We start from the raw sequence: 26,263 nt of genomic DNA, 5'->3' as shown, positions 1-26,263 counted from the left end.
GCAGCTGCTCCAAAGAAAATGACACCAAGGAAGAAACAACTAGCATCCAAGGTGAAGAAATTCACACCAACAAAGGCTGCCAACTAAGGCTTCTGTGTTGAATATTTTGCATGCGTTTTCTTTTCTTGATGGACCTGTTATGTATGGACATGTATAACTAATGGCTATCATGTGCCACTACTTTAACGAAACTATTCAGTCATGGATCAAGGACCTATTTTGTATGGCCATGTACCACTAATGGTTGTCATGTGCCACTGCTGTAAGAACTAATGTCAATGACCGTGGACCTTTTATGTATGGATCTATGCATGTTGTTGATCAGTTATGTATGTTGTTATGGTAATTTGTGGCAGTTTGAGCTTCCATTTTTCAGCATATATGCACCATGTTCCAGCATGTATTTTTCACCATGTTCCATATACATGTTCCATCAGTAGTACACAGGAGGAGTGGGGGTGAGAGAAGCTGCGAGAGTGCTGTGGGGTGCCTCTGACCCAACCGGGACCAGCCTGGGAACAAAAGAAAAGGGCGAGGGGCAGGAAGGTCATTTGCCAGGCCCAAACAGGCCTCCCAGGCTGCCTTCCACGCTGGTGAGTTCATCTGGCACGACACGTCGGCGAAAATGGCAAATCCGTAGGAGGCGAATTACATGCAATGGCAAATATATAGGAGCACTTTTAACATTGGCAACTAGAGGAGTGGCAACCATAAGAGTGGCAATAAATTAAATTGCCCCATGATAGCAGTGCTCGGAGTGGGAGGTGTCAGGAAGTGCGGGGTTGACCTGCGGGCCGACGGGCACGGGACAGCAAAAGGAACGTCCGGTTGCCCGATCCAATCCAGCTGATGATCAGATCAGGTCATTAATAAATAGAGAATCCACGTCAAATCCAAGACACTATTATATTAATTGAAAAAAGATGCATCGTTAAATTTTATCATAATCTAACAGTCCAAGTTTAAACAATCAGTCCATATCAAAAAGGAGTACGCCCCTTTTTCGTTTTCTTTTCTTTTTTCTAACCGTTCAGCTTTTTTTCTATTTTTTTTCGTCCCGTGAATTTTTCTATGTTTTTTATTTCTCCTTTCCTTACCTTTGCGTGACTTTTTCTCTCTCTTTGTTTTTTCCTTTTCGTGATTTTCTCCTGTCCTTTTTTTCTACCTGTTCCATGACTATTTTAGATGTTATTTTTGTTTCTCAACTATCTTTCGGTTTTTCTTATAAGCATAAAAATTAAATAATACATAAAATATTATAGAGTTTTTAAATTCGTCGTCCTTCTCTAATCTCTGATAAACAAATATTTTTACCACAAAGTGATTGATGTAGCTTTTGTTAAGAATAAAAACTATTCTTATTAAAACCTAAATTAGTTGTTGGTCTAATTAATCAAACCGTAAACTAAAATATTATTTAGTACCCGAGTTAATCTAAACATATTGATATTTGATATTTAAGTGTCTGTTTAGCAGGGTTTTTCACTCAGTTCACAGAGTTGTTTTTCAGCTTCTCCTATCAAACATGTCCAGATAAAACAGCTTCTCACTAAAAGCTGTTTTTCTACTCCTCTTACACCACAAAAACCGAGATAAAGCTGAAAATACTAACTCCTCCTAGCTTTCTTTCTACTATCTTCTCTAACAAAATATTTTACCAAATGTTTTTTTTAAAGGTAAAAGACTCTATTTCGACTGGCCATCTTTCGATCGCTCGGCACGGCCTGCTGTATCCATCGTTGGTACCCCACCGACGCCTCTACGGCAGGTCCAGTAGCCAGAGACAGGCCGCGTGCCATTCCAGTTCCCCTCGTCTCCATTTCTCAGTTCACACTCTCTAGGATTTCTCTCTCTAACTCCCCTCGGCGATTTCTCAACAGCTCCTTCGATCCCGACGATTTCTCCACAGCCCGTTCGATCCCGGCGATTTTACTCGGAGGGGAGTGCAGATCGTGCTCGTCGGCGTTCAACTCTTCAACGCACCAAGACATCTAATCTATATTTGACTGTTCCCCATTTCTTCTCTCTCGTCTCTTCCCATTCCAATCCCCGTACCAAATCACCGCTGAATCGAGCAGCCGCCGGCGTATAGCCCTCAAATCCCCGGCGAATCTAGCAGCAGCCGGCGATGAGGAAGCAAAAGCCCTTGGAATCTGCGTGGATGCTGGCGACGAGCGCTCATGGATGGAGGTAACAGGGAGGATTTCGCCCATGATTCATGGGGAGGGAAGCTCGAAGATTCGAGGAGGGTGGTGGATTCTGCCCTCGACAAGGGTCCAGCACCCCTAGACTCTATGGCCCGTGGGTTTGTACAGGCGGGGGAATCCAAAATGGTTGCTTGCCTCATTGATCTCGCTCTAGCTGAAGGAGGGGACAGGACGAAGGAACTGCTGCGGAAAGAAAACAAGCACAAGAGACAGCCTTGCATGAGGCTGTCCGCGTTGGGAACAAGGACATAGTCGACCTGCTGATGGGGAAGGACTCAGAACTGGCAACCTTTCCCGAAGGGGGGCGAAGCTATAAAACAGTGTTTTTCTCTCGCAATATTTCAGCATAAGCATTAGCATAAGCTAAATTTTAGCATAAACGATCAAAATATACGTACCTAGCCATCATGCTGAGACGAGATGAAATTGTGAAAACACTATATGATAAGTGCAGTCATGGAAAGCTTTCCTTCTCTGGGCCAAATGGACAAAATGCATTGTTCTTCGGTACCAACACCGACACCAAGGTACACACGCGTGCATCTTTCATTTTTCCAACTTACAAACTTGTTCGCGGACTTGTCTTCTATTTTGAAATTATTATGCCATTGTTTTGCCACTCTCTATCAATGCAAATTTGTTGAACAAGTAAAGTAGTTGTGCCTACTGGATATATATATATATATATATATATATATATATATATATATGTTTCACAAAAATTATAAATTCAAGAAGTAATTATCCAATAAAAATCTTAGAGCATACAGTTAGGATGGATTGGAATTGGTAAGGGCTAGAATGCCTTTTCTTTGATCTTGGTTAAGTCAAACACACCTAAGTCATACTTTCTAAGAGCAACTCCAGCAGGGTCTCTACTTTTTTTTTAACTCCGCTTCATTAATTAAACAACGTTATTACAATCAAATTGCAAAAAATGTTGCAAGAAGCAAGGAGGATTAAAACAAACAAATGAAGCTAAGGTAGAAGAAGCATGCTGAGCACAAAGGTGTGCTGCAAAATTCGTCTCTCTGCTGGTATGGAGGAGCTGAAAAGAAGTGAAGTTGGAGATCATCTCCTCCACGTCATCATGAATCGCCTTGATCTGAACCGTAGTTTCCTTTGTTCTTCCACAACGTAACTAGCTCGAGGCAATCAGATTCCACAACGATGCGCTCCCTGGTGCTCGTTGGTATTAACCAAACGACGTCTTAGAATGCTTCCGCTTCTGCCATTAGTGCTGACAACGATGCGCTCTCGCTCCATGGAATTGGGTCGTTTTCACAGGTCCAGGCTCGCGCGCAGCCCACTGAGTCGCGAAGGCGCTAACCCCCCAAATTTGCACGCTTGCTCCGTGGAATTGGGCTGTTTTCGTAGGCCCAGGCTCGCGCGCAGCCTACTCAGTCGCGAAAAACACAAGAAACAGAGGAAAAACAACTATGCTCATATAAGAGTAAAATGCATGGATAGTCCATTAACTTGTGAGGGTGTGTCAATTTGGTGCATTTATGGGTCCAAAATCTTCATCAGTGGTGCGTAAAGAGCCCATACCCCTTCGTTTTATGTTTATATTTGTAGAAACCCCCTATATTTATTTTTCTTTCACAAGCTTATCCTTCATGTGCAAACGCCCCGATCCGGTCCCTTTGCACATGAAGAATACGCCTGTGAAAGAAAAAGAAATATAGGGGGTTTCTACAAATATAAACATAAAACGAAGGGGTATGAACTCTTTACACATCACTGATCAAGATTTTAGACCCATAAATGCACTTTCAAACCTAATGGACCAAATCGACACACCTTCACAAATTAATGGACTATCCATGCATTTTACTCCTCATATAATATAAAAAGGTCGAACACAAGACCTCTGTCTTAGAATAGAAAAAAAGTGCCTCACCACTACATCATGTGGCTGGCTGGTATAACTTGGGAAGTATTATAAATATTATAATGTTTTCAGATCATTTAAGTAAAAAAACAATTCCACCCACACAAGAACAATGTTGTTGACAAAAATATACCATGTGACATATCATGAAAAATAGAAAAGCTACGTAATGAGATCAAACCAAACAAAATATAAAAAATATAAAAGATGGTAATAAAAAGTAATATAGGAAAAATAAGGGAAAACAACCTAAAATAGATAAAAGAAAACATCACATATATACTAATTGAACAACCTAAAATATACCACAAAACACCTTTTTTGAACCTTAAAATATACCATAAAACACCTTTTTGATACCATGTGAATACTCAAAGATAATCGTGAAACATTCCATTTATATTACATGAACATCCAATATATATATAGAAAAATAATATAAGATAGATCAAATCATAAGAGAAGAAAAAAATCCACATAATAGATGAAATTAAACAGAACATCACATGGGTACTATTTAAATAATCTAAAATATACTATAGAACATCTCATAGGAATTCAAAGATAATCATGAAATATCTCATTTATATTACATAAATAGTGTAAAATGTATCATAGAACAACACGTGTATACTATGTGAACATCGTAGGTATGTTTTGTGAAAATCACAAAATACATCATAGAACATCCCATGTATACTATATGAACTTCACAAAATAAATCATAGAACTTTACATGTATACTGCATAAATATCGCAAAGTACATTGTAGAACATCACATGTATACTACGTGAGGATGGCAAAATATATCACAGAACATCACAAAATATATCATAGAACAACACATGTACACTACGTGAACATCACGTGTATCTGCAAATAAAAAGAGTAAAAGATAAAATTATTGAAGTAATTAATTAGACGAAAATAACAAAAAATACAAATAAAAACATAAATAATAGGTACTAAATATATAGAATGAATAAATAAACAACTTAGAATAAGAAAAGGAAAAAGAAAAATTAAAAAGATTACATACATACTGCATAAATATCATAAAGTACATCACAGAACATCACTTTTATAATACACGAACATTGCAAAATATAGCATAGAACATCATAGGTATACCATTTGGACATCACATATATCATTAAATGTAAAAATAAAAAAATAAAATAAAATTAGTAAAGTAATTAATTAGAGTCAAATAACAAAGAACAAAAAATGCAAATAAAAACATGAATAACAAATGCTAAATATATAGAAAAAATAAATGAATAACTCAAACAAAGAAAGGAAAAAGGAAATTGATGAAATCCACATGTATACTACAAGAGCAGGATACGTTTCCCATCTAACATATGAAAAAAAAACTTGAAAATAAAAAAGAAAGACATGAAAATGATTAAAATAAAATACTATAGTGAAATGAAAATAGAAAATGAAAAAGACTACATCAAACAGACTAAAAAACTTAGAAATAAAATGAAATAAATAAAAATAATTAATTAGAGTAAAAATATGAATAAAATTAAAAATTAAAAGATAAAGAAAATGATAAGAAGAATAAAAGACCACATAAAAGAAAAAAGAAAAATAAAATGAAAAGGGAAAGGAAAAGTAATGAACGTAAGGAAAAAGAAACATAAAACATAAATAAATAAATAAATTTTAGGAAAAAATAAAATAAATTTTAGAAAAAATAAAGAAATAAAATAAGAATAAAACCCATAGAAAAAGAAACACAATAACAAAGAAAAGAAAAGAAAATGCGAAAGATCCGTATGCCCACTTAGGTACAGCTAACAGCGTGGGCTGTAAGGCTGTGAGCCGCCCTATCGTCGCGCCTCCGTTTTTTCCCGCACGCTGCTCCAAAACCTCCTTATATGGCCTAGTTCTGCATGTGGAACAGGCCTGCATATATCATCGCTTCGTGTAAAAGGGTTAACCGGAGGTGCTACGTTTGGAACGATAAGGCTTATAAGCTTATTCTCACCCTCTAAACTTCTAAGGTGATACTAAACCCACCAACAACAACTCCAATTGTAATGTGTCACTTGGGACACATAGGCCAACTTCACATGATGGGGTGTTACACCCCCCATCCTGCTCGTGCCGTCGTTTTCTCCCGCATCTCTGGCATGTCGTGCGCTCCACGCCATCAGTGCCAGTCCTAGGATTTTGAGGGCCCTCTGGCGAACTTGTCGCGACGGCCCCTCTCGACAAATGTTTCTTAGGTAACATTCTAAAATTTTAACACCTGACCTAAATTATAAGAAAAACATAACTATACGAGTACAAAGTACTAGACAAAAATTGAACAAGGAAAAAAAACCTAGGGCCAGACAATTTGGATATGAACTTATTCAGAACTAAGATTTACAAATCACAAAAAGGGCAGAAGGCAATAACCAAGATCAGATGTCATCGTCTTCGTCGAGCCCTGCTTCAGCTGCCTGGTCGCCGCCGTCGTCTGGAACGCCGTCGTCTGGCTTCTGGAAGACTAGAACTCGAGCATCGGTATCTCAGTGATCTGCGCTGGTGATCGCGTGGTGAACTGGTGATCGGCGCTGCGTCTCTCGCAGTCTCCCATCTCGCCAGAAGTCCGGAAGTCACGACTCGTGATCGCTATGTGCGCGTGCGGGTGTTGGCGGCTCGGCTCCTTGCCTCTCGGAAAGAAAGAGGCCGATGACTCATTTTGCTGATGGGCCGCTGCATCTTCTCATTAATCTTAAATCCTAATGGATTATAGCTAAAGGGTATGGAGTATTATATACTTGGGCTTGGGCCCCCATCCCGCGAGGGCCCTCGGCCGTCGCACCTCTTGCCCACCCCTTAGGGCCGGCACTGCACGCCATCAGTCCGATGAAGTGTGCCGTGATGCCTACATGCCGGCATCTCCTGCACGCGGCTTCTGGACTCCTCCCCAGTGAGCCCCTGCGGGAGCCTGACGAGGCCGCGGCCCCACGACGCCCCGCCCGACACAGGGGCAGCTCCCCGGACTCCTCCCCTGCGGGAACCCAACAAGGCTCCCCGGACAAGGCTTTGACGCAGGGGCGGCTCCCCGGACTCCTCCCCTACCCGCAGGCATCTCGTGCGCGCGGCTCCCCGAATACCTCCCCGGCAAGCCTAACAAGACCGCAGCCGCTCAACGCCCCGCCTGGCTGCCCAGACTCCTCCCGGTGAGCCTAATGAGAGAGCTCGGCGTGGCCGCGATGAGCCCAATTAGGCCACAGTTCTTGGACTCCTCATCCCCTGCGGAATCCCGAATGGCTCGTCTCGATGTCGACGAGACTAAGGATTGAAGAACAGAGAATGACAAGCGGGTCTATTATCTTATGTAAGTGTATATTAAAAAGGATATGAGGACTCTGATTTGAAGTACTCTAATTTGAAGGCTCCTGTTGGAGAAGATGAAAAAAAGTAGACCTTCAAAAATAAGGGAACCCTCAAATAAAAAGTAGAAGCCCTGTTTTGAGGATTTCTACTGGAGTTTCTAAAAGGGGCATTGCAGCTTTTAATTTGTCAGGGTGCATGTAAATTAAACACGATGCCACTAGACATTTTTGAAAGTTGAGATGGCATGAGTTACAAAACGTGACTAGTTCACTGATTGCAGTAACAAAGTGGGGTGTGTCTATGGTCTCGTTTTCTTTTTGTGTACATGATCATGTAAGTCCTTGGTCACATAGAAATGCAATCATGATTTAGGTACACACATTAACATTTACTTTTGTATAATCTTTTGAGGAGGATAACCATGTCTTTCCTTAATCTGGTTCTGTGTTCCAACTAAAATGTCATTTATTCACATAATTGTTTTGTTCTCACCTTGATTAGTCGTCTTACAAAAGTGATGTTTGCAGTTACAAAATTGTTAGAATGGAACAAAACACAACTCTGCCTTACCACACAGAGGGATGAAAACGGGAGTACGCCACTTCACTTTGCCGCAGCTATAAAGTTTATGATTCAATTTGGGCCATCAAGAATTTGTCGGCAAGTATTGGAAGCTAATCCAGATGCCCTGTATCAACCAGACCATGCCGGATTTTTCCCCATTCACGTTGCTGCCTCCGTAGGTGCTTTCAGGAACGTCGACATGTTTGTTAAAAGATGTCCTGGTAGCGCCGGTCTGCGCGATGCTAAGGGAAGGACATTTCTTCATGTAGCTGTCGAGAAAGAGAAGCTGGACGTAATCGTTGCTACCTGCAGAAAACGATCACTATCATGGATTAAGAATATGGTAGACAACGATGGGAATACTGCACTTCATCTTGCTGTCAAGGCTGGGAACCTTCAGATATTTTGTCCTCTATTGGCGAATCCACAAGTAAACCTAAATTTACCGAACAATAGGGGGGAGACTCCATTGGATATATCCGGATATAAGATTCCGGAAAGAGGGTCCTACAATTTTAAAGTAATCCATCCGCTCATTTCATTTTAAATTTTATTCTGAAGCAAACAAGTAAGTAAGATTTGTGCGGCTTAGCTTCTTTTTGTTTTGCTTTTGCAGAGTATTGAAGCACAAATACACCTCACACTCACACAAGTCGGTGCTGTCATGGGTGTGCGTCGCCAGGATCACTTGCTGGAAGCAGACAACATAACTCCAAGAGTAGACGCAGCAGCATTTGATGGAAGCAAAGAAACGGAGGTGCTGAAAGAGTCGACTGGAGCTCTGTGTATTGGGTCAGTTCGAATAGCAACTGTGACATTTGGAGTAACTTTTGCTGTGCCTGGAGGTTACATAGCTGATGATCACAATAATGGAGGCTCACCAATACTTGCTCGAAGGCATGCTTTTGATGCATTCATCTGGTCCAACACATTCGCCTTCGTTTGTTCCACGGTTGCAACCATTGCTCTCATGCGGCCTGGAAACCCTTTATTGAACCTTTGGAGCCGAAGAACGAACTTAGGCATTGCCTCCTACTTCGTATCCATTTCGATTACATGCTTGGCTGTAGCCTTTGCACTTGCTGCGTATGTGGTGCCAGCTCCGGTGGCTCAGAACACTGCACATGGCATAGCTATCCTCACTTGTCTCGTACTGCTATATAATCAACTGGAGTTCATTTCTACACGTCTTCTTCTACTACCACCCTTATGTACGAGGAAGGGGCTAATCCAGGCATGCCTATTTTCAGCACTTACTATCATGGGTGCTATGCTATTACAGTATTGGCCCTTAATATTCATCTTTCAGTTAGCAAACCTGTCTCCAAAAATAGAAGCACCAGCATCGGCACCAGTACCAGCACCATTGGCATCAACTTGAAGCTAGCAGGCGTCAACAAATATATATGTGGTCACAGCAGACATGGCATGACTCAGTATCATTCATGTCATCTTATGGATTTGGAGTGAAATGAAGGTGCTGTCAGCCTGCTTCCTGTACCTGAATAATCAATGTGTCCCATCTATCTGCATTATGATTCTGTAGACACTTTATTGAATCAGAAGAATCGGATGTTTTCCATTGTGTTTACTAATTTTCCCTTTGTTTCTTACTAGTTGGGAGCTATTATGCTCGTTAATAATGTAAACAGTGATTACTGCACTTGCAGAAACAGATCTCTTTTGCATATTCGGATGATATTTGTGATTCATGGAAAGTCTGAACGAGGAAGGCATTTGAATTTGTAATTTAGATAGCCATGCCGAGCCATTGTGCTCCTCACACCATGGCTGGGCTGACCTCTTGCTGCTGCTTGCTGGGTGGTATTAAAAAAAAGAGTAAAATGCACCGGAGGTCCACTAAATTTCGTTGAGGTGTCATCTAGGTCCATCAACTTTGAAACTACATTTTTGGCTCCATAAACTTTTAAAATGGTTCACTGCAGATCTATACCCCTTATTTAACCTTAAATTCAAAGTACATTTGCAGAAAACCCCTACCTTTCTTCGCGCTGCTCTTTTCGGCACAGCCTGCCTCGTCGCGGGAGAGCAGCCCTTCGCGGGCGATTGTAGCCAAGCAGCAGCGGCAGCACAACGTACCGATGCATTCGCCGAAGTCATCGCGGGAGAGCAGCCCTTCGCGGGCGAGGTCGTTGAATCGCTCCTCGATGCGGCACCACAGCTCGGCGGCCTCGACGGAGCCCGTGGAGCTCGGTGGCCGGTGCTCTGGCAGCCCGCGGCGTGGCAGAGGCGGTGCGGGCGCGCGGCCCCTCCGGCCAGCACGCCTCACTCTGCCGGCTGCGTGCGTGCCAGCTCGACCTTTGCCACACCCCGCGTAGGCGCTGATCACGGGTTGCCCCTTCCGTCCGCAGGCATCCCTCCGCTCCCGATGATTTTAGCATCCTGCTCGTCTTTTGTGCAGTCAATATTAGCCTTTTCTCTTTTTTTAGATAGATGTTGGTGTAACTGCCCTATATTTTCTTGGCAGGGGAGTGCCGAGTGCCCGAACAATATTTTTTCATAACTATCTATTCAATCCACCAAGATATATACTGTATACGGTTAGATGGTACAGTGTCCTGAGATGTGCTACTCTAATTAAACTCTTTATTTTACGTAAGTTAGTAAACTGTCATTGCTAACCTCTTTAATTTACATAAGAAATTTTAGCGTCAATGTCAGTTGTATCAGTGTGTGCATTATTTATTTGCAGTCTTAGATTATCAAAATCCTGTTTTTTAGTTCGCAAATATATTTGTGATATTTATGATTTTCTTATTTGACATTGCGTCCATTTTTTTTTCTATTTGGCACCACATGCTTCTACTGAAACAAAGGCATTTATGTCATTTTGCCGGCCACTTGACACCGTTACTAACATAAATGGACGGTAGTGCTATCTAAGAAACGAAATTTCAACTTGATGCCAGATAAGAAAGTTAAAATTTTTTAATGCTAAATGAGAAAGACTGATTTGTTTCGGTGCCAAATAGATAATTCTCTCTACAATAATTCACATCTTAATCCAACCAGATTATGTAACCATGCTCAATATATTCCATGAGGCCACAAAAACAGACAGCTGGTATGCAAATTCCGAGCAGTGGACCTTCCTGCTCTTCACCAATAACTAAGATGGAAGTTATATGACGAGGACCATTGCAAACTAGAATGCACAAGGTGTCCATCTTTGTGCAGAAAACGTCACATCATAATTTTCACAACTGCATGATTCATACCATGCATCATCGAGCAGATGTCAGCCATCTACTATTCCCGAGTTGCAGAAATAACACAGTCAACACTTGATCCCTGAATCTGATGACCTCTTTCAGCTGCACCTTCTTGAATGACAAAATGGAGGAAAATAGGAGTGTTCGGTATAAATTTCCTAGGAAATTGAGACTTTGATGAAGATGCAGAAATGTCCACACAAAAAACCAAAGATTCAGAAATGAAATACTCTGTATAATCAGTGCAAATTTAATGCATAATCACGCCCAGACGCAAGGGAAATGCCAAGAGTAGTCTGATGCTACAACAGAAATACCAGTGCTTCACAAGACAGATTTTTTAAAGGCTTTAAGCCCTCGACACAGGAAAGGTCAAATTGCATTAAAGAAAAACACATCAAAGGTCAAACATGTAATCTGTAAAATTGCTTATCAGCTAGACAGCTACTGGGTTTTAAATTTCAGTCCAAGTTACCATAAACTCTGCAACACATCCACAACTATATCTACAACCTATATAGCTCTAAGCATCTCCTCATTTCTGACATACAAGATTCAGCACTCAGTATTGCGCTGAGTAAATGAATTGCAGAAATACCATGAAAATTATGAATACAGCCATCTCCTTTAGCTGCACTTGTCTGAATAATAGAATTACATAACATACTCAGCAGAAACTGCCTGAGAAATTTGGAACTAGGGAGAAAATGGGTGGATGTACTAAAGGGCGTACCCAGTGTAGAGAGCTCCCACTCTGTGCGGGGTCTGGGGAAGGGTGTCAGTAGCAAGCCTTACCCTCGCCTGTGCAATGCGAGGAGACCGCGACTCGAACCCGGGACCTTCCGGTCACAGGCGGTAAGACTCTACCGCTTGCACCAGGTGGATGTACTGTATCAATAATTTTGTATTTCAAACCATCTCCAAAACAATGAAAAAAATAGAAATCAATGCTCTGATGAACAACCTGAACAACTTTAATACTTTACCATGCTTCTTTTAATATTCTTTTCAGATGAAAGGGAGGCTCCAAAATTCTGATGTCACAAGAACTTCACACGACAGAAATCTCACCACACTATATTGAAATAAGTAGCCTATAAATTTGCAAGAGTACAGAACAATAAAGCCATATACTAGCAATGAAAAAATAAACAGGGTTCTTCAGTTTTGTTGTACATTTTCACTAGTTCTGCAGAAGCACACAGGGAACTATATCTGTTATCTAAGACCCTGTGCTGTTCTAAGAAATACATGTATATCACTATAATTTCATCTCCAGTCTAGGCCGTCTTGCAAGAATGAACCACAGCTGCTGTGCAGTTCAAGAGTTCATCTTTTTTAGAGTTCCGGAGAGCCAAATAGGACAAGTCTTTACATCAGTTTTTTAGGTTCAGGCTCTGCACCCAACCAGGGAAATATCAATCACATAGCACAGATTTCCAGTAGACAATGCAAACAATTTACGGGACACACCTGTTAGGTTCATGAGTTCATTCAGAGGAAGTCAGAAACATTTGTACAGTTGTCATAACCAACATCTCTGCTACCCTCTATAACAGAAGCTTCGAAAAGCGTCTAATATGATCATCTTTTTACATTGTTCAATTACTTGTTTTGTGGTAGTGTAATCTTGAATCTAACCACCTCCTTCAGCTGTACCTACCTGAATGAAAGGATTAAGGGAAAATATTCAGGACAGACGGCCTGGTAAGTTACTCAGAATAACATACAGCCTTCTGTTTACCGTTTTCCATAAAAGGAAGCACCAAAAAACCAGAACACGTAGATCACTATCCCGTGGGGTCGTGACATCCATCATGTCAAACATTGCAGAGTAGTGGAACAGCGCCTCCCGGAACCGCGGTACAAAATACGGTGAGCTGTATGTGCCATTCATGATGAAAAGGATGAACACATCTGGTCGCATCTTCCGGATGTTGCTGAGAACAACATCTCTCGGGCTTGGGCAACTCGTGTCGACACCTTCGTCCATCAAGTTTCCAAAATGTAGGATGCTATTGACAACGAGCACCTCATCAGGGTCGATGTCCAAATCATCAACACCAACCGTCTCCCACTTAGCTGCAATGTCATGGAACTTGAATGGCACGCCGAACTGATGAGTATAACTGCTAAGCCGCCGCCCTGTCTCCTGGACCCGAGCAGCTGGGCGGAACCCAGGCTGGGGAAGATCAATGCCAGTGATCCTCACTTCCAGTGATCCTCACTTCAGGAGGGTGAGCAGAATGCCGTAATGTATGCCGTAGTCCACAATGTGTACCTTCTTCCTCCCTGCAATAGCCTTGCAAATGGTCATGTTGGCGAACTTGAAACCCATAACTCTGAAGCAGCAGGCTGCTGCATACAGCCGGTAGGCTTTGAGGAAGTCCACGGCTGAGGTGCGCCTTGCCATGAGCGAATTGTACAGTTTGCTTCCTGAACCAGCCAGCCGCGCCTCCAATCCCTCCGCGAAATAATGCGCCAGCCTTTGTGTGGCGTCTCCCCGTGGAGAAGAGTGCTCCTTGATCTTCCAAAGCAGTTCGGCTGCGCTCCAGCGGTCGTCCGTTGCCACTCCCTTTCCTGCTCTTCTTCTTCCCAGCCTCATTGCCATACTGATGCGGAGGCCCTCCATCTCTCTGAAGAACAATTGGAACCCATTGGCAATCATTTCGTCAATCACCTCACCAGATTCCTCCGGCTCCGGTGCCATCATCTTGCTCTCCCTGCACAAATTGGCCTCTAGGACATCGTCCCGGTTGTGCCGGTTCTTGCTGCCCCTGCAATTGGCACTTGCCTCTTCCTTCACTTGGAGGACGGTGGCAGAGCCACGCAGCAGGTCGATGTCTCTAGGCTGGAATTTGTTGGCCTCTTCCATGCCCTTGAGGAACATGGCCTTGCTTCCCCAATCCTGCTGGGCACTGAAGAATGCCGAGGCCAGCGCAGCGTGGTCACCATCTACGACTGCAAGCATGGTGCGGTTGGCCTTTTTCTCCATCTCCTCCTCGGCGGCGGTGTCACTCCGGACGCCAGCATCCCCCAATCGCGCCGGACTCTCGTCACTCCGGACGCCAGCATCCCCAAATTGCTCGGACGTGGTGCTGGCGTCCGTGGTGAGGTCGTCGGCCCCCACTCCCGCGTCGGAGCCGGAGGACCCCGACACGGTGGGGCTGCCGTCCGAACACGAATCCGCGGTGGCGTCGGAGAGGACCCGCGTGTACGATTCCTGGGCTTGCTGGAGCGCGGGGTGGTCCGGGTACTGGTAGAAGAACTCGTCGTCGATCCACTCCTCCATGAGTATGCGCTCGATAAAGGGGAGGCCGAGGTCGTCGGAGGCCGGGTCCTTGCCCTCGCCATTGCAGTCGGGGCGGGGCGTCGCGGTCAGGTCGAGGAAGATGGAAGGGGAGAAGGGCTCGTCAAGGTCAGCCAAGAAAACCTCCGGCGAGGCGGCCGTGGCTGCCAGGCTGGGTAATCTGGGTGGGATGAAAAATGGAAGAAGCGGTTGCCGTTGTGGTGGACTGGTGGGTGGATAAAAACGGAATCTTTTTCTTTTCTTTTCAGAGGGAGAAAGGAGGGGAGAGAGGAAACTGGGAAGGGAAAGCGCCGAGAAGGTCGTTCTGAAAATTCTGATGCGACCTCGGCGGCTGCGAGATGAGGCCAAACGCAACTGCGATGGAGTCTGCTGCGACTCTTGTTTTGTCTTCTCCCGTCCGTGGACCCTCCGGCGACGTCAATTTGCAAACAAACAGTCTTCTTGTGCCAGGCTGCAGTATCAGGCACCTGCTAGGCTGCTACAGACTTACATTGAAACAGAGTAACGGCTTCCTAATTTTTTTTTTTGAATTTTCTTATTACTAGAACGCAGCAAACACACAATGCACTGCACCTCATACATGATTAGTGGTATGTCTCTGTCACCTCGCATGACAATGACAATATTCTGAATTTGCTCATGCTGAACATGCATCAGAAAGGTGGAATAATTTATAAGTGGATGGACAGAGCAAAAGACAGACCAAGTTGCACCTGCTTCAGATCTGCATATGCCAGCCTCTAATAATCAGACTGCCCGCCTTTCCTCAGGTGTTCATACCCTGCTCCAAACATGGACTCTTGAACAAAACCATTACTGTACAAAACCTGAAAAGTAAATGAATAAACATGACAGAGATGCATAGAGTGAGCTCATTACACCCTCCAAAAAAAAGATACGATTCTCTATGCTAGAACACTCGATAGAGGAAGAAATAGTCTTCAGAAAACATAGTGAGAAATGACTGAGGCAACCAAAAAACGTCTCTGATCTGAAATTGCAGAAACAGTTTCTTTGCAAGGCCCTTGTGTCTGTGCATGCTGCTATATCATTTGTACTCCCTATGCTTTGAGCAAAAGAATCAGTCAGGTATGCTGAATAAGCCTGCCATAGTTTGATCCCCAAAATAAAAAGACAGAAACACCTCTTTCAATTGTACTCTGAATGAAAGAATTCAGAAAATATTCAGCAGAAACCGTCCCCAGGAATTTGAAACTAGGTAGAAAATGGGAAAAGTTTCTTTCAAAAAAAGAGAAAATGGGAAAAGTATGGTATCAGTAAGTTTGCATTTGAAACAATCACCAAAAAATAAAGCAGCAGAAATCACTACTCTGAATAACAGAATAATAGGTGCGCTTTTAACGCTTAATCACGTGTCTGTTTACTCTTTCCAGGTGCAAGGGAATACAATGTTTCAACAAAAAGTGGACTTCACAACACAGGCACCACAAGTGGCCTTTCAGTTTGTCGTACATTTACACAGGTTCTGCAGCAACACACTGAGAACTAATCTAAGATCCTATGCAGATATAAGAAGCAACAAGAACACCCAAAGAAGCATCTACTATTACATTATTAGAAGACATTTTAATGCATCTACTGCTTATATCCAAGCATCTTTAAATAAAGTGTGTTGAACCACATAACACAGAGGCATATATCTCTGTATCTTGTGATGAAAAGCCATTAAAGTCCTGAGATAGCATCATCTGAATTCTGAAACTCATGTCGACATGGCATAGAGTATGCATGCCTTCCACCACAGCTGCTGAGCAGCTCATGAAGTTCATTGGTAAGACAGAAATTCAGAATCATATATGTATAGTTGCAATTATCGATATTTCTGTATGCAGTGAGAAAAGCAGCTAAAGTTCTGAGACAGGATTATCTGCAACCCATGTCGACATGGCATAGAGTATGCGTCCCTTCCATCCTTGCAGGAGCCAATTATGATCCGTATCAATGACAAAGTCCTTGTGATACTGAACCCTAACATTGTCCCTCAAGGTCTTTACAATATCTGGATCCAATGGAAGCTGCTTTAGCCCTGCCCGGTGGTTCCGCACCTGCCATTGCTTATATGTCTCCGGGCGCTCCACCCTGTCCGTGCCCTCACAGGCAACAACATTGAGGCTACACTGCCTAAAGAGGTGCCGCTCAACCAAAAAGCGCTGGTGACTATCCCGTGGAGCCGTGGCATCCAGCATGTCAAACATTGCAGAGTAAAAGAACAGCGCCTCACGGAAACGTGTTACAAAGAATGGAGCGCTAAACGAGACATTCATGACATGAAGGATGAACGCATCAGGTTGCATCTTGCGAATGGTTCTGAGGACAACATCCCTAGGGCTTGGGCTATCAATGTCGACCCCCTCATCCATCAAATTTCCAAACTGCATGATACTGTTGACAATGAGTACCTCATCAGGGTCAATGTTCAGGTCATCAACACAAATTGTGTCCCACCTCACCGTGATGCCGTGGAACTTGAATGGCACACCGAGCTGACGAGCATAATTGCTAAGCCGCCGCCCTGTCTCCTCGATCCGCACCGCTGGGCGGAAGCCGGGCTGGGGGAGATCAATGCCAGTGATCCTCACTTCAGGAGGTCCACCCTCGAAGCTCGCCAAATGGTATAGCAAAGCTGGCCACTGAACCCCATAATTCACGCCGTAATCCACGATGTGAACCTTTTTCCTCCCAGCGATGGCCTTGAGGATTGTCCTGTTGGAGAACCTGAATGCCGTCATTTTGAAACAGCAAGCTGCCAGGTACAACCAGTAGGCCTTGAGGTACTCCACGACCGAGACGCGCTCAGCCATGAGAGACCTGTAGAGCTGGCTCCCTGACCCTGCCAGCCGAGCCTCCAATCCCTCTGCAAAACAACGTGCCAACCTCTGTGTGGCGTCACCCTTCGGTGAGGAATGCTGCTTGATCTGTCTAAGCAATTCGGTCGCACTGCGGCGATTGTCCGTGGCCACGGCCTGTGCACAGTGGATGAGCAAGGTGCTCAGCTCCACCGCTTCGTTGGAGCTAGACCTTCCCTTCCTTTCCTTCTTCTTAGCCTCACTGCCCATGGTGATTCGCAGGGCCTCCATTTCTTTGAGGCACAATTCCAGTCCATTGACAATCATTTCATCGACCACCTCGCCAGTTTCCTCAGGCTCAGGCACCATCAGCTTGCTCTTCCGGCACGTCTCAGCCTCCAAGTCATCCCAACTGAGCCTGTCCCTGTCCTTGCGGCCCCTGCCATTAATGCCCAACTCCTCTTCCTCTGCCTCACGGTCGATTAGGAGGCTGTTGGTGGTGGGCAAGAACTTCTTGGCCTCCTCCATACCCTTCAGGAATGCCTTGTTGAGCATCTCCGCGTCCGCGTCTCCCCTGTTGAAGAAGACCGAGGCCAGCGCCGCGTGGTCGCCGTCGTCGTCGCCGGCGGCCCTTAACTGCGCCGGACTCTGCTCCAACTCCGGGCTGCCACCATCTTGTGCGGGCAAGAAGAAGGGGCCGACAGCGTCGTCGGTGAAGCCGTGCAGTCCCGTATCGGGGTACGGCGGGGACAGGAGGAGCTGGGCTGGGCCGTCGGAGCAGGACGGCGGGACGGTGGCCGTGGCAGCGTCAGAGAGGATCTGCGCGTACGGTTCCTGGGCTTGGAGGAGCACGGGGTGGTCGGGGAACTGGTAGAAGAATTGGTCGTTGATGTCCTCCTCCATGAGGATCCGCGTGATGAAGGGGAGGACGAGGTCGTCCGACGAGGCCAGGACCTCGCCGTTGCCATCGGGGCGGGGCGTCGGGGGCAGGTCGAGGAAGATGGACGGGGAGAAGGGCTCGGGGTCAGCGAAGAGGCCCTCGCCCTCCGGCGCGGCGGCGGCCATCTGCTGGTGACTTGGTGAGATAATAGTCCAACAACGGCGATGCCTTGTGGAGAGTGTGGGTGGATGAAAGTTATGCTTTTCGGAATGGAACTAGTAGTCAGTCAATCAACAAAGGAAAGTTCGGAGAAGACGAATGCTGCAGTGGTGGCCGAGAGCACTGACCTCAGTGCTTGCTAAAAAAATGTCCAGGGTACATCTTCTGCTGCTTTTTTGAGGAAAAAAAAATCAAACACCTGCTGATAAAATAGGTTAGTCTCTGTTTTGTCCTGCACAGCTGGAAAAAAAATTCTTTTGCTTGACCAAACTCCGCAGTATCAAATACCTGGCACTCTGAATTTGCGACTCTGTTGTATATGCATAATATAGTGACATGGATGAACAGAACAAAAAACAGACTAATTTTTACCTAGGCCTTGTTTAGATTGCCTCAAAATTCCAAGTTTTTTCACTCTCTCTCCATCATATCAATTTTTGGACGCATGCATAGAGCATGAAATGTAGGTAAAAAAAATAACTAATTGCACAGTTTAGTTGTAAATCACGAGACGAATCTTTTGAGCCTAGTTAGTCTATGATCGAACAAAGTTTGTCAAATACAAACGAAACATGCTACAGTATCCAGATTACAAAAATTTACAATCTAAACAAGGCCCTGCTTCTACCCGCTTCAATTGTCCCAATGTCAGGCAGTCATAGTCAACTTGTCCACGTTTGGTCAGGTGCACTCCCCTGTTCCACACATGGACAGATGAACCAAATTGTTAGTGCCCCATACCTGGAAAAGAAATAAACAAGACAGAGAACCACAAATGCTCAACCTGTGAGATTGAACAAACAGGCAAAAATATTGCATAAGGAAAAACATAGTGCACGAAATGACTAGTGCAAACAAGAAACATCAGACTTTGAACAGTAAGTTTATCCAAGGCAACTGTAGCTTTATTGAAGATCGGTATTAATAGAATCCTAGCAAATTTGCTGCAGACGATCTTTATATCGTAACTTTCAGCAGATCCAAGCCTGACTCTTCCCACATTGCAGAAACATCACATAATCCTGAATCCAGTGAACACATGTACATGTACTTGTCTGGATGAGAAAATGATGGAAGATATCCAGCCAAATAGAATAATTTGATTAAACAGAGCAACTTTGATAGTCACGCCTAGACACAAGGGAAATGACAACAGTCTAATGATACAGAAGAAACAAAACTGGAAGAGACAGATAAAAAGTCAAATAAGTAATCAATAAAATTGCTTATCAGTTATAGGTTGGTGTACACGGAGTTATCATTCATAATCCTCAGCAACCCATGTTGACACGGCAAAGAGGACCCGCCCTTTCCATCCCTGCAACAACCATCGATGATCCTCATCAATGAGAAAGTCTTTGTGGTAATACTTCTTGACCTTATCCCTCACAAGCTTTACAACCTCTGGATTCAACGGCAGCTGCTTGAGCCCAGCCCGGTGGTTCCGCACCTGCCATTGCTTATAAGTCTCAGGGCGATCCAACCTGTCTGCACCCTCACAAGCAATAACATTCAGGGCAGATCGCCCAACAATATCCCGCTCGATCAGTAGCCGTACATCATTGTCCCGGGGAATGGTTGCATCCAGCATGTCAAATAGTGCTGAGTAGTAGAATAGTGCCTCCCGGAACCGTGTCGGGAAGAATGGAGCACCATATGAGCCATTATTGACAATCTGGATGAAAATATTGGGTCGCATCTTTCGAATGTTGTTGAGCACCAAATCTCTGGGGCTTGGGGTGTCAACGTCAACACTCTCATCCATCAAGTTACTGAAGTGGCAGTCACTGTTCACAACGAGCACCTCATCTGGATCAATGTTGAGGTCCTCGGCAGAAACCGTCTCCCACTTTGCTGCTATGGCATGGAACTTGAATGGCACGCCGAATTCGTGGGCACAGTTGCTAAGCCGGCGGCCTGTTTCTTCAATCTGGTAGGCTGGGCGGAACCCAGGCTGCGGAAGGTCAATGCCAGTGAACCTCACCTCTGGAGGTCCACCTTCTCTATCTGCTAGGAAATGTAGCAAGCCTGGCCACTGTAAACCATACTGAACACCATATGCCACTATGTGCAACTTGCTCCTCCCTGCCACGGCATCCAAGATGTTGCTGTTGGAGAAGATAATATGCACCTTATTGAGGCTGATGGCCGCCAAGAATAGCTTGTATGCCTTGAGGAACTCCACAACCGACGTGCGTTTTGCCATGAGCGACTGGTACACCTGGCTCCCTGTGCCAGCAAGTCGTGCCTCCAGTCCTTCTGCAAAACAATAGGCCAACCTCTGTGTGGCATCCCCTCTGAGAGAGGAGTGCTGCTTGATCTGTTTCAGCATCTCGGTTGCACTTCGGCGATCGCCTGTGGCCATTGCCTGTGCGCAATGGATGAGCATGGTGTGCAGGTCAACAAACTCGTTCCCATGCTGGCTTCCCCGCGCCCCCTTCCGGCTCACCCTCCTGGCACTCTTCTCAGACTCGCTATCCATGGCGATGCGCAGATCCTGCATGTGTTTCAAGAATCCATCATGTTTGTCGGACATTAATTCGTCGAACAGCTCACTAGCACCGGTTTCTTCTTGTTCAGGCATCATCAGTTTGCTGTTTCTGCCTGTCTCCACTTCCAGGTCCTCTTGGGAGTGACGGTTCTTGCGGCCCCTGCCATTGCTACTTCCTCCAAACATTGATATTCCATCCACCTCCTCCTCCTTCACTTGGGTAGCAACAAAGGCAGTCGACGGCTTGATGTCTCTGTCTGTAGGCAAGGATTGGCCAGAGGTGGCATCAAGGTCGATGAGAAGGCTATTATTGGTGGGCAAGAATTTCTTGGCCTCTTCCATGCCTTTGAGGAACGCCATGTTGAGCATGTTCATGTTCTCCCCATTCTGGGCACTGAAGAACGCCGAGAACAGCGCCGCATGGTCAGCATCACCAGCAGGCAAGGTGGTGGCCTCTGTCTTCGTCTCCTCCTCCGCGCACGCCGACCTCTGGATGCCCACGCCATCGCCGGCGTCCTGGGCAACGAGGGAAGCGTGCTGCTGTTGGGCTCCACCACCGCCCGCGTTCTGGGCTGTGAGGGAAGCGCTCAGCCGTTGACCTCCGCCGCCGCCGGCGGCGGTATCCAAGAACGCCGGACTCGGCTGGAACGCGGCGTCTTGTCCCGGCAAGAAGACGGCGTTGACCTCATCGGCGGTGAAGTCATCAAGCCCCACCCCCATGTCCGGGTACGGAGGGGAGCGCAACAGCTGGGAGAGCTCGATTGGGTCGTAGGGCCAGGTGTGGTCGGCAGATGCGGGGGCGGAGGAGGACGAGGAGAGGGTGGAGTTGACGCCGGTCCCTAAGCTGGTGACGGCGGCGGAGTCGGATGAGGAGGCGGCGGTGGCGTCGGAGAGGATCTGTGCATACGGCTGCTGGGCGCTAAGGAGCGCGGGGTGGTCGGGGTACTGGTAGAAGAACTTGTCGTCGATGTCCTCCTCCATGAGCATCCGCGAGATGAAGGGGAGGACGAGGTCGTCGGAGGAGGCAGGGTCGTCGGAGGTCGGGTCATCGCCGTTGGGGCGGGGCGTCGGGGGCAGGTCGAGGAAGATGGAGGGGGAGAAGGGCTCGGGGGCGGCGAGGTAGGCCCCCTGGGCCAGGAACTCCTCCGGCGCGGCGGACATGGCTCGCCGGTGGTCAAAATCGGAGCTTTGCGTGGCGAATCAGCCTGCTGCTTAGCTTAGTGTGCGATGTTTCGTGGGGAAAGGCAAGTGAGGATGGCGGCCGCAGCTTTGACGGTGGCAAATTTGAAGGAGCTGCTGCCTGCTGAGGAGGGGCAACACGCGGGAAGGTTCCAGGATGTCGAGTTTGGTGACCATGGCGGCGACCAGAAACAATCTCAACTTAATCCTGAATACCTTGTCGGAGGTTGACACATGAACATGGACATCTCGATCCATCCGCTGCCAAGACTTATGGGACGCAGGAGCGTTTGACTCATATCCCATCTGTCATCTTCTTTGTCACACGATTACTCCATCCTAAAATAGGAGTGTAGCTTTCGTTTTCCGAGAAATAATTTTATTAAAATATATATTAAAAAATATTGATACTTATGGTACATAATTGGTATTGTTTGAAAGATCTTTGAATCTAGTTTTTTAATAAATTTATTTGGGGATACAAATGTTGCACATATTTTCTACAAATTAAATCTAACTTATGACACGAAAACGACAAATAAATTAAGATAGAGAGAGTACGTTCACCAGCCAATCAGCACGGGGCTAGCTATTTCATGTACCCCTGCGTCGTCCCAGAAATAAACGCAAATCTCGTTTCTTAATAAGTCAACCTTTTCTAAATTTGACCAAACATATTCAGAAAAAAGTAGAAAATATTTGTGATGTGTAATAAACTATTGCTAGATTGATCGTGAAATACAGTTCCACAATAAACTCAAAGTAAATTTCACTAACAATCCTTAAATTTGTCGTGGATTCTTATCTAGCTCTCGGCACATTTGAATTGCACATTGGGCTATTTAAAGTTGTCTTGAGTTCTTATCTATGCCCTAGTATATGCAAATTGTACGTACGGCTTCCTAAACTTGTTTTTAATATTTCATCCCTGTCCTGATACTTATAAATTGCACACTTAAGCCCTAATTTTGCATTAGGATACCATTTTGGTCCATTCCAGGGTACTTGCTTCCTAAGATTGAGTGCCCAACCCAATAAAACAGTATGGGCATGCGCCTAGCTAATAATCCATACTAGACTATACTATGACTATGAGTACTTGCGCATGCATTTCAGGGTGCGTTTGCTCTACTACGAGTTACGATAACAATCGGCTAAAATGAGAATCGATTGACTAAAACATGAGAATGAAACTCAAACTCTCCTCTTTCTAGTGCGGATAACAACTATCTCCAACACTATATTTGGTCTATTTGTTTCTCTAAAGGCCTATATATTCTGGTTTAAGGGTCATGGCCGGGTACTATTGTAAAAATATCACACTAAGATGTCAACATATATAAACTGAAATAAGCTATCAAAGATCAGCTTATTTTAGCATCTAGTCAATATTTTACCATATATACTACCTATAATTAACCTATAAGCCACCTTTAGTTATATAAGCTATTTTGTTTGACAAACAAACAAGGTCTAACTAAGACACAAACCTGACACTACTACACAGAACTTTATCGAGGCGGGCAGAAATGATTAATAGAGGCGCGCATCGTAACCGCCTCGCTCCAAAGGTCACGGCAAATGGGATGTTTTCTGAGGCGGTTCGATGCCCGCCTCGGTAAATCGAATAAAAAAAAGAAAGAAAACGTGTGGATAAGCACGGTGAGCCCATCCACACGCCGCTACCGCCGCAGCTGCTTGCCGGTGCCTGCATCCTCACCAGACTGCGCGCAGAACCGGGATCCAGTCGCCCGCAGCCGGATTTATCCTGCCGCTGGATCCATTGTGCCCACGCCGGATCCGCCACCACTGAGCTCCTCCTCGCCGGATCTAGGCTCCTCGTTGCTAGATCTGCCGCGCCAGAGCCGGGTCCACCGCTCCCTAGCACGGGCTCGCCGTTGAAGCCTTCGCCCTCGAGCATGAGCTTGCCGTCGAAGGCACCGAGCGCCACCACTGTCGATCTATGCACCGACGAGGGATAGAGGCCCGCACCGCCGTGCAGCGCCCCGCCCTCGAGCGAGCTCCGCCACGCCCGCACCGACGCGCTCTGGACCACCGCCGCAGGTTGGGGAGTTGTGATGGAGAGAGTGTGGAGGGGGAGAGAGTGGAGGGAGGGAGAGAGTGGCGGAGTGAGAGGTGGGCGTCGGTGAATGAGAGGTGAGGGAGAGGAAGTGAGAGAGCTGAAACCCTAAGTCACAGTATATATATAGTGGGGCGTGATATTGGGCTGGTTTGGGCTTTTCTTATTAGTGGCCCGCCTTCGAAAATAGGGGTATTTTTATAAAGCCCGCCTTCGTTAATGGATTTTACGAGGCGGTTATTTTTAAATGTCTCCGTAAACCGATTTTGCGAGGCGGTTGATTGTGACCGTCTCGGTTAATAAAAATGCCCGCTTCGGTTAATCTTAGGCATTAACCGAGGCGGTTCAAATGCCCGCCCGTCTTCGAGGCCATTTTTAAACGCCTCGTAAAAGTTTTTCCGTAGTAACATGAGCAATGAGACATGCGCTCCCGCTCTCTCTTTCCGTATTTAACTATCGCTATAGAAAGTGTGCTAGTCAATTTTTCTAAGTTTAACTAGGTTTGTAAGGAATATTAACAATATTTGTATCTCTAATTAAGTTTATTACGAAAATAGAAGCAATGATCTATCTAATGATATTTATTATATTTTATAAATATTAATATTTGATTTTTCAGGAAATGAAAACAACGGATAAAAAGGATCGATAAAGTAGGCCAGAATAAACAGTCCGGTATTCGTCATCCGAAAGGAAACAAAAGCGATATATGGAGCAGGTGGCACACAGGAACCATGTGTCCAAAAGTCAAGCAGTCAGTCTTGACCATACAAAAAAGAAAGGTAGAAGAAGCTTAGAGAACAAGGTGATGATCGAGACCATGCATACATGCATGCATCGTTCCAGTCCTTATCACTCATATTATACTAGTACTAACATAAGTTTAACTAAACACATGCGGAGTATGCGTCAAATTAAATTCCCAGTTGCTAGTATTAGTATAAACTATGTAGGAGGCCTAGCTAGCTAGGTGCTTCTTCTTCTTCTTCTTCTTCTTCTTCTTTTTTTGACAACATAGGTGCTTCTTATTATATCGATGCGATATATATTACTGACAATCGACAACACGGGACAACTGCTTCCTAGAAAGCACCTATGCCAACCTCTAGTTATTACGTATAGTACTTGGGAATCTATCTTTGACACAGGTTTAACCAGGCTAAACTTATATGCACATACACATATATATAGGAGTAGATAATTATATATTATTCTTCATCCTAGAGGTGCTGCCGTGCTGGTCAGGTAGATATGATCAATGTTTTTTTTCTTTTGATTGACGAGGAACTGCTGCAAGGCACAAGACCAAACTGAATTTTTCATTGACATGCGCGGATCGAAGCTGTTTTTTAAGGAATCAGAAGGCGTTAGTTGTCTCCTAATGCTTCTATTCTATATTTTTGTATATGAAAGCAAGAGTTGAGTTACAAAGCGAAACCAGGAAGCAAAGAAAACCAAATAATTAAATTACAACTGAGTCTCTATTCCATTGACTAATACTATGCAATAAAGTATTTGCTCTTTGGTCGATGGATAACCAAAGCGAGTTCTTTCTGAAAGATCATCCTAAGCTACTACAATCCTCGGAAAACAGATCGTCATTTCTGAACATCCAAATGCTCTCCAACCCATAAGCCCGGATTGACGCTGATATCTAAAGACGCACATGGCTACGAAGATATCTTAAAAAGACTAATATTCTAGGATCATATAGTGTCTCATATCTGTTATGATATTTATCAAGGAAGTAGTAGTTAGAATAAAAGAATGATAACATGATCGACACATCACAAATCAAACTAGTCGTCTTTTTTATTTGAAAAGGCGACAAAGAAAATGATCAACTACAAACGCTCTTGCCATATAAGGTTTTGAAGACCGTAAAAACTATACTTGTTTTAATTAGCAATAAGATATAGCACCAGTTGAAGGAACATCTGGTAGACAAAACCCCAAAGAATCCTTCGGTGCCAAAACAGAGAGTCGAATAAACCAATGAAATCCTTGAAAGTAAAGAAAAGAATTGATAATAAATAAATAAATATAAAATGAATAT

At 44.8% G+C, this 26,263-nt stretch overlaps 3 protein-coding genes and 1 pseudogene across 3 annotated transcripts; 1 reads left to right on the top strand and 3 right to left on the bottom strand.

Moving 5' to 3' along the window:
• The first annotated feature begins 6,985 nt into the window (after positions 1 to 6,985).
• LOC136480785 (ankyrin repeat-containing protein At2g01680-like) lies at positions 6,986 to 9,389 on the top strand. Its single transcript, XM_066478237.1, has 3 exons — positions 6,986 to 7,287; positions 7,946 to 8,528; positions 8,625 to 9,389. Exons 1-3 carry the CDS (start codon positions 6,986 to 6,988, stop codon positions 9,387 to 9,389), a joined length of 1,650 nt encoding a protein of 549 aa, XP_066334334.1.
• Positions 9,390 to 12,419: 3,030 nt separating this feature from the next.
• LOC136480784 (scarecrow-like protein 14) lies at positions 12,420 to 15,590 on the bottom strand (annotated as a pseudogene).
• Positions 15,591 to 15,927: 337 nt separating this feature from the next.
• On the bottom strand, positions 15,928 to 18,791 carry LOC136482830 (scarecrow-like protein 9). Its single transcript, XM_066480017.1, has one exon. The coding sequence runs from the start codon at positions 18,421 to 18,423 to the stop codon at positions 16,417 to 16,419; it is 2,007 nt and encodes a 668-aa protein (XP_066336114.1). The 5' UTR covers positions 18,424 to 18,791; the 3' UTR covers positions 15,928 to 16,416.
• A 172-nt stretch (positions 18,792 to 18,963) lies between these two features.
• Positions 18,964 to 22,404, bottom strand: LOC136482829 (scarecrow-like protein 34). Its single transcript, XM_066480016.1, has one exon. It carries the CDS (start codon positions 22,107 to 22,109, stop codon positions 19,716 to 19,718), a length of 2,394 nt encoding a protein of 797 aa, XP_066336113.1. The 5' UTR covers positions 22,110 to 22,404; the 3' UTR covers positions 18,964 to 19,715.
• Positions 22,405 to 26,263: the final 3,859 nt, after the last annotated feature.

Source organism: Miscanthus floridulus, chromosome 9 (genome assembly GCF_019320115.1).
Source record: "Miscanthus floridulus cultivar M001 chromosome 9, ASM1932011v1, whole genome shotgun sequence".
NCBI classification, from domain to species: Eukaryota; Viridiplantae; Streptophyta; class Magnoliopsida; order Poales; family Poaceae; genus Miscanthus; species Miscanthus floridulus.
Note: the sequence above shows the minus strand (reverse complement) of the source record. Positions and strands in the feature narration are given on the sequence as shown.

Bases quoted from the DNA above. Each gene is read 5' to 3' on its own strand.
- LOC136480785 (XM_066478237.1), top strand. From the start codon at position 6,986: ATGCCTACATGCCGGCATCTCCTGCACGCGGCTTCTGGACTCCTCCCC. The intron at 7,288-7,945 runs GTGAGCCTAATG...CACCTTGATTAG, and splicing joins GGCTGCCCAGACTCCTCCCG to TCGTCTTACAAAAGTGATGT. The intron at 8,529-8,624 runs GTAATCCATCCG...TTGCTTTTGCAG, and splicing joins GAGGGTCCTACAATTTTAAA to AGTATTGAAGCACAAATACA.
- LOC136482830 (XM_066480017.1), bottom strand. From the start codon at position 18,423: ATGGCCGCCGCCGCGCCGGAGGGCGAGGGCCTCTTCGCTGACCCCGAG.
- LOC136482829 (XM_066480016.1), bottom strand. From the start codon at position 22,109: ATGTCCGCCGCGCCGGAGGAGTTCCTGGCCCAGGGGGCCTACCTCGCC.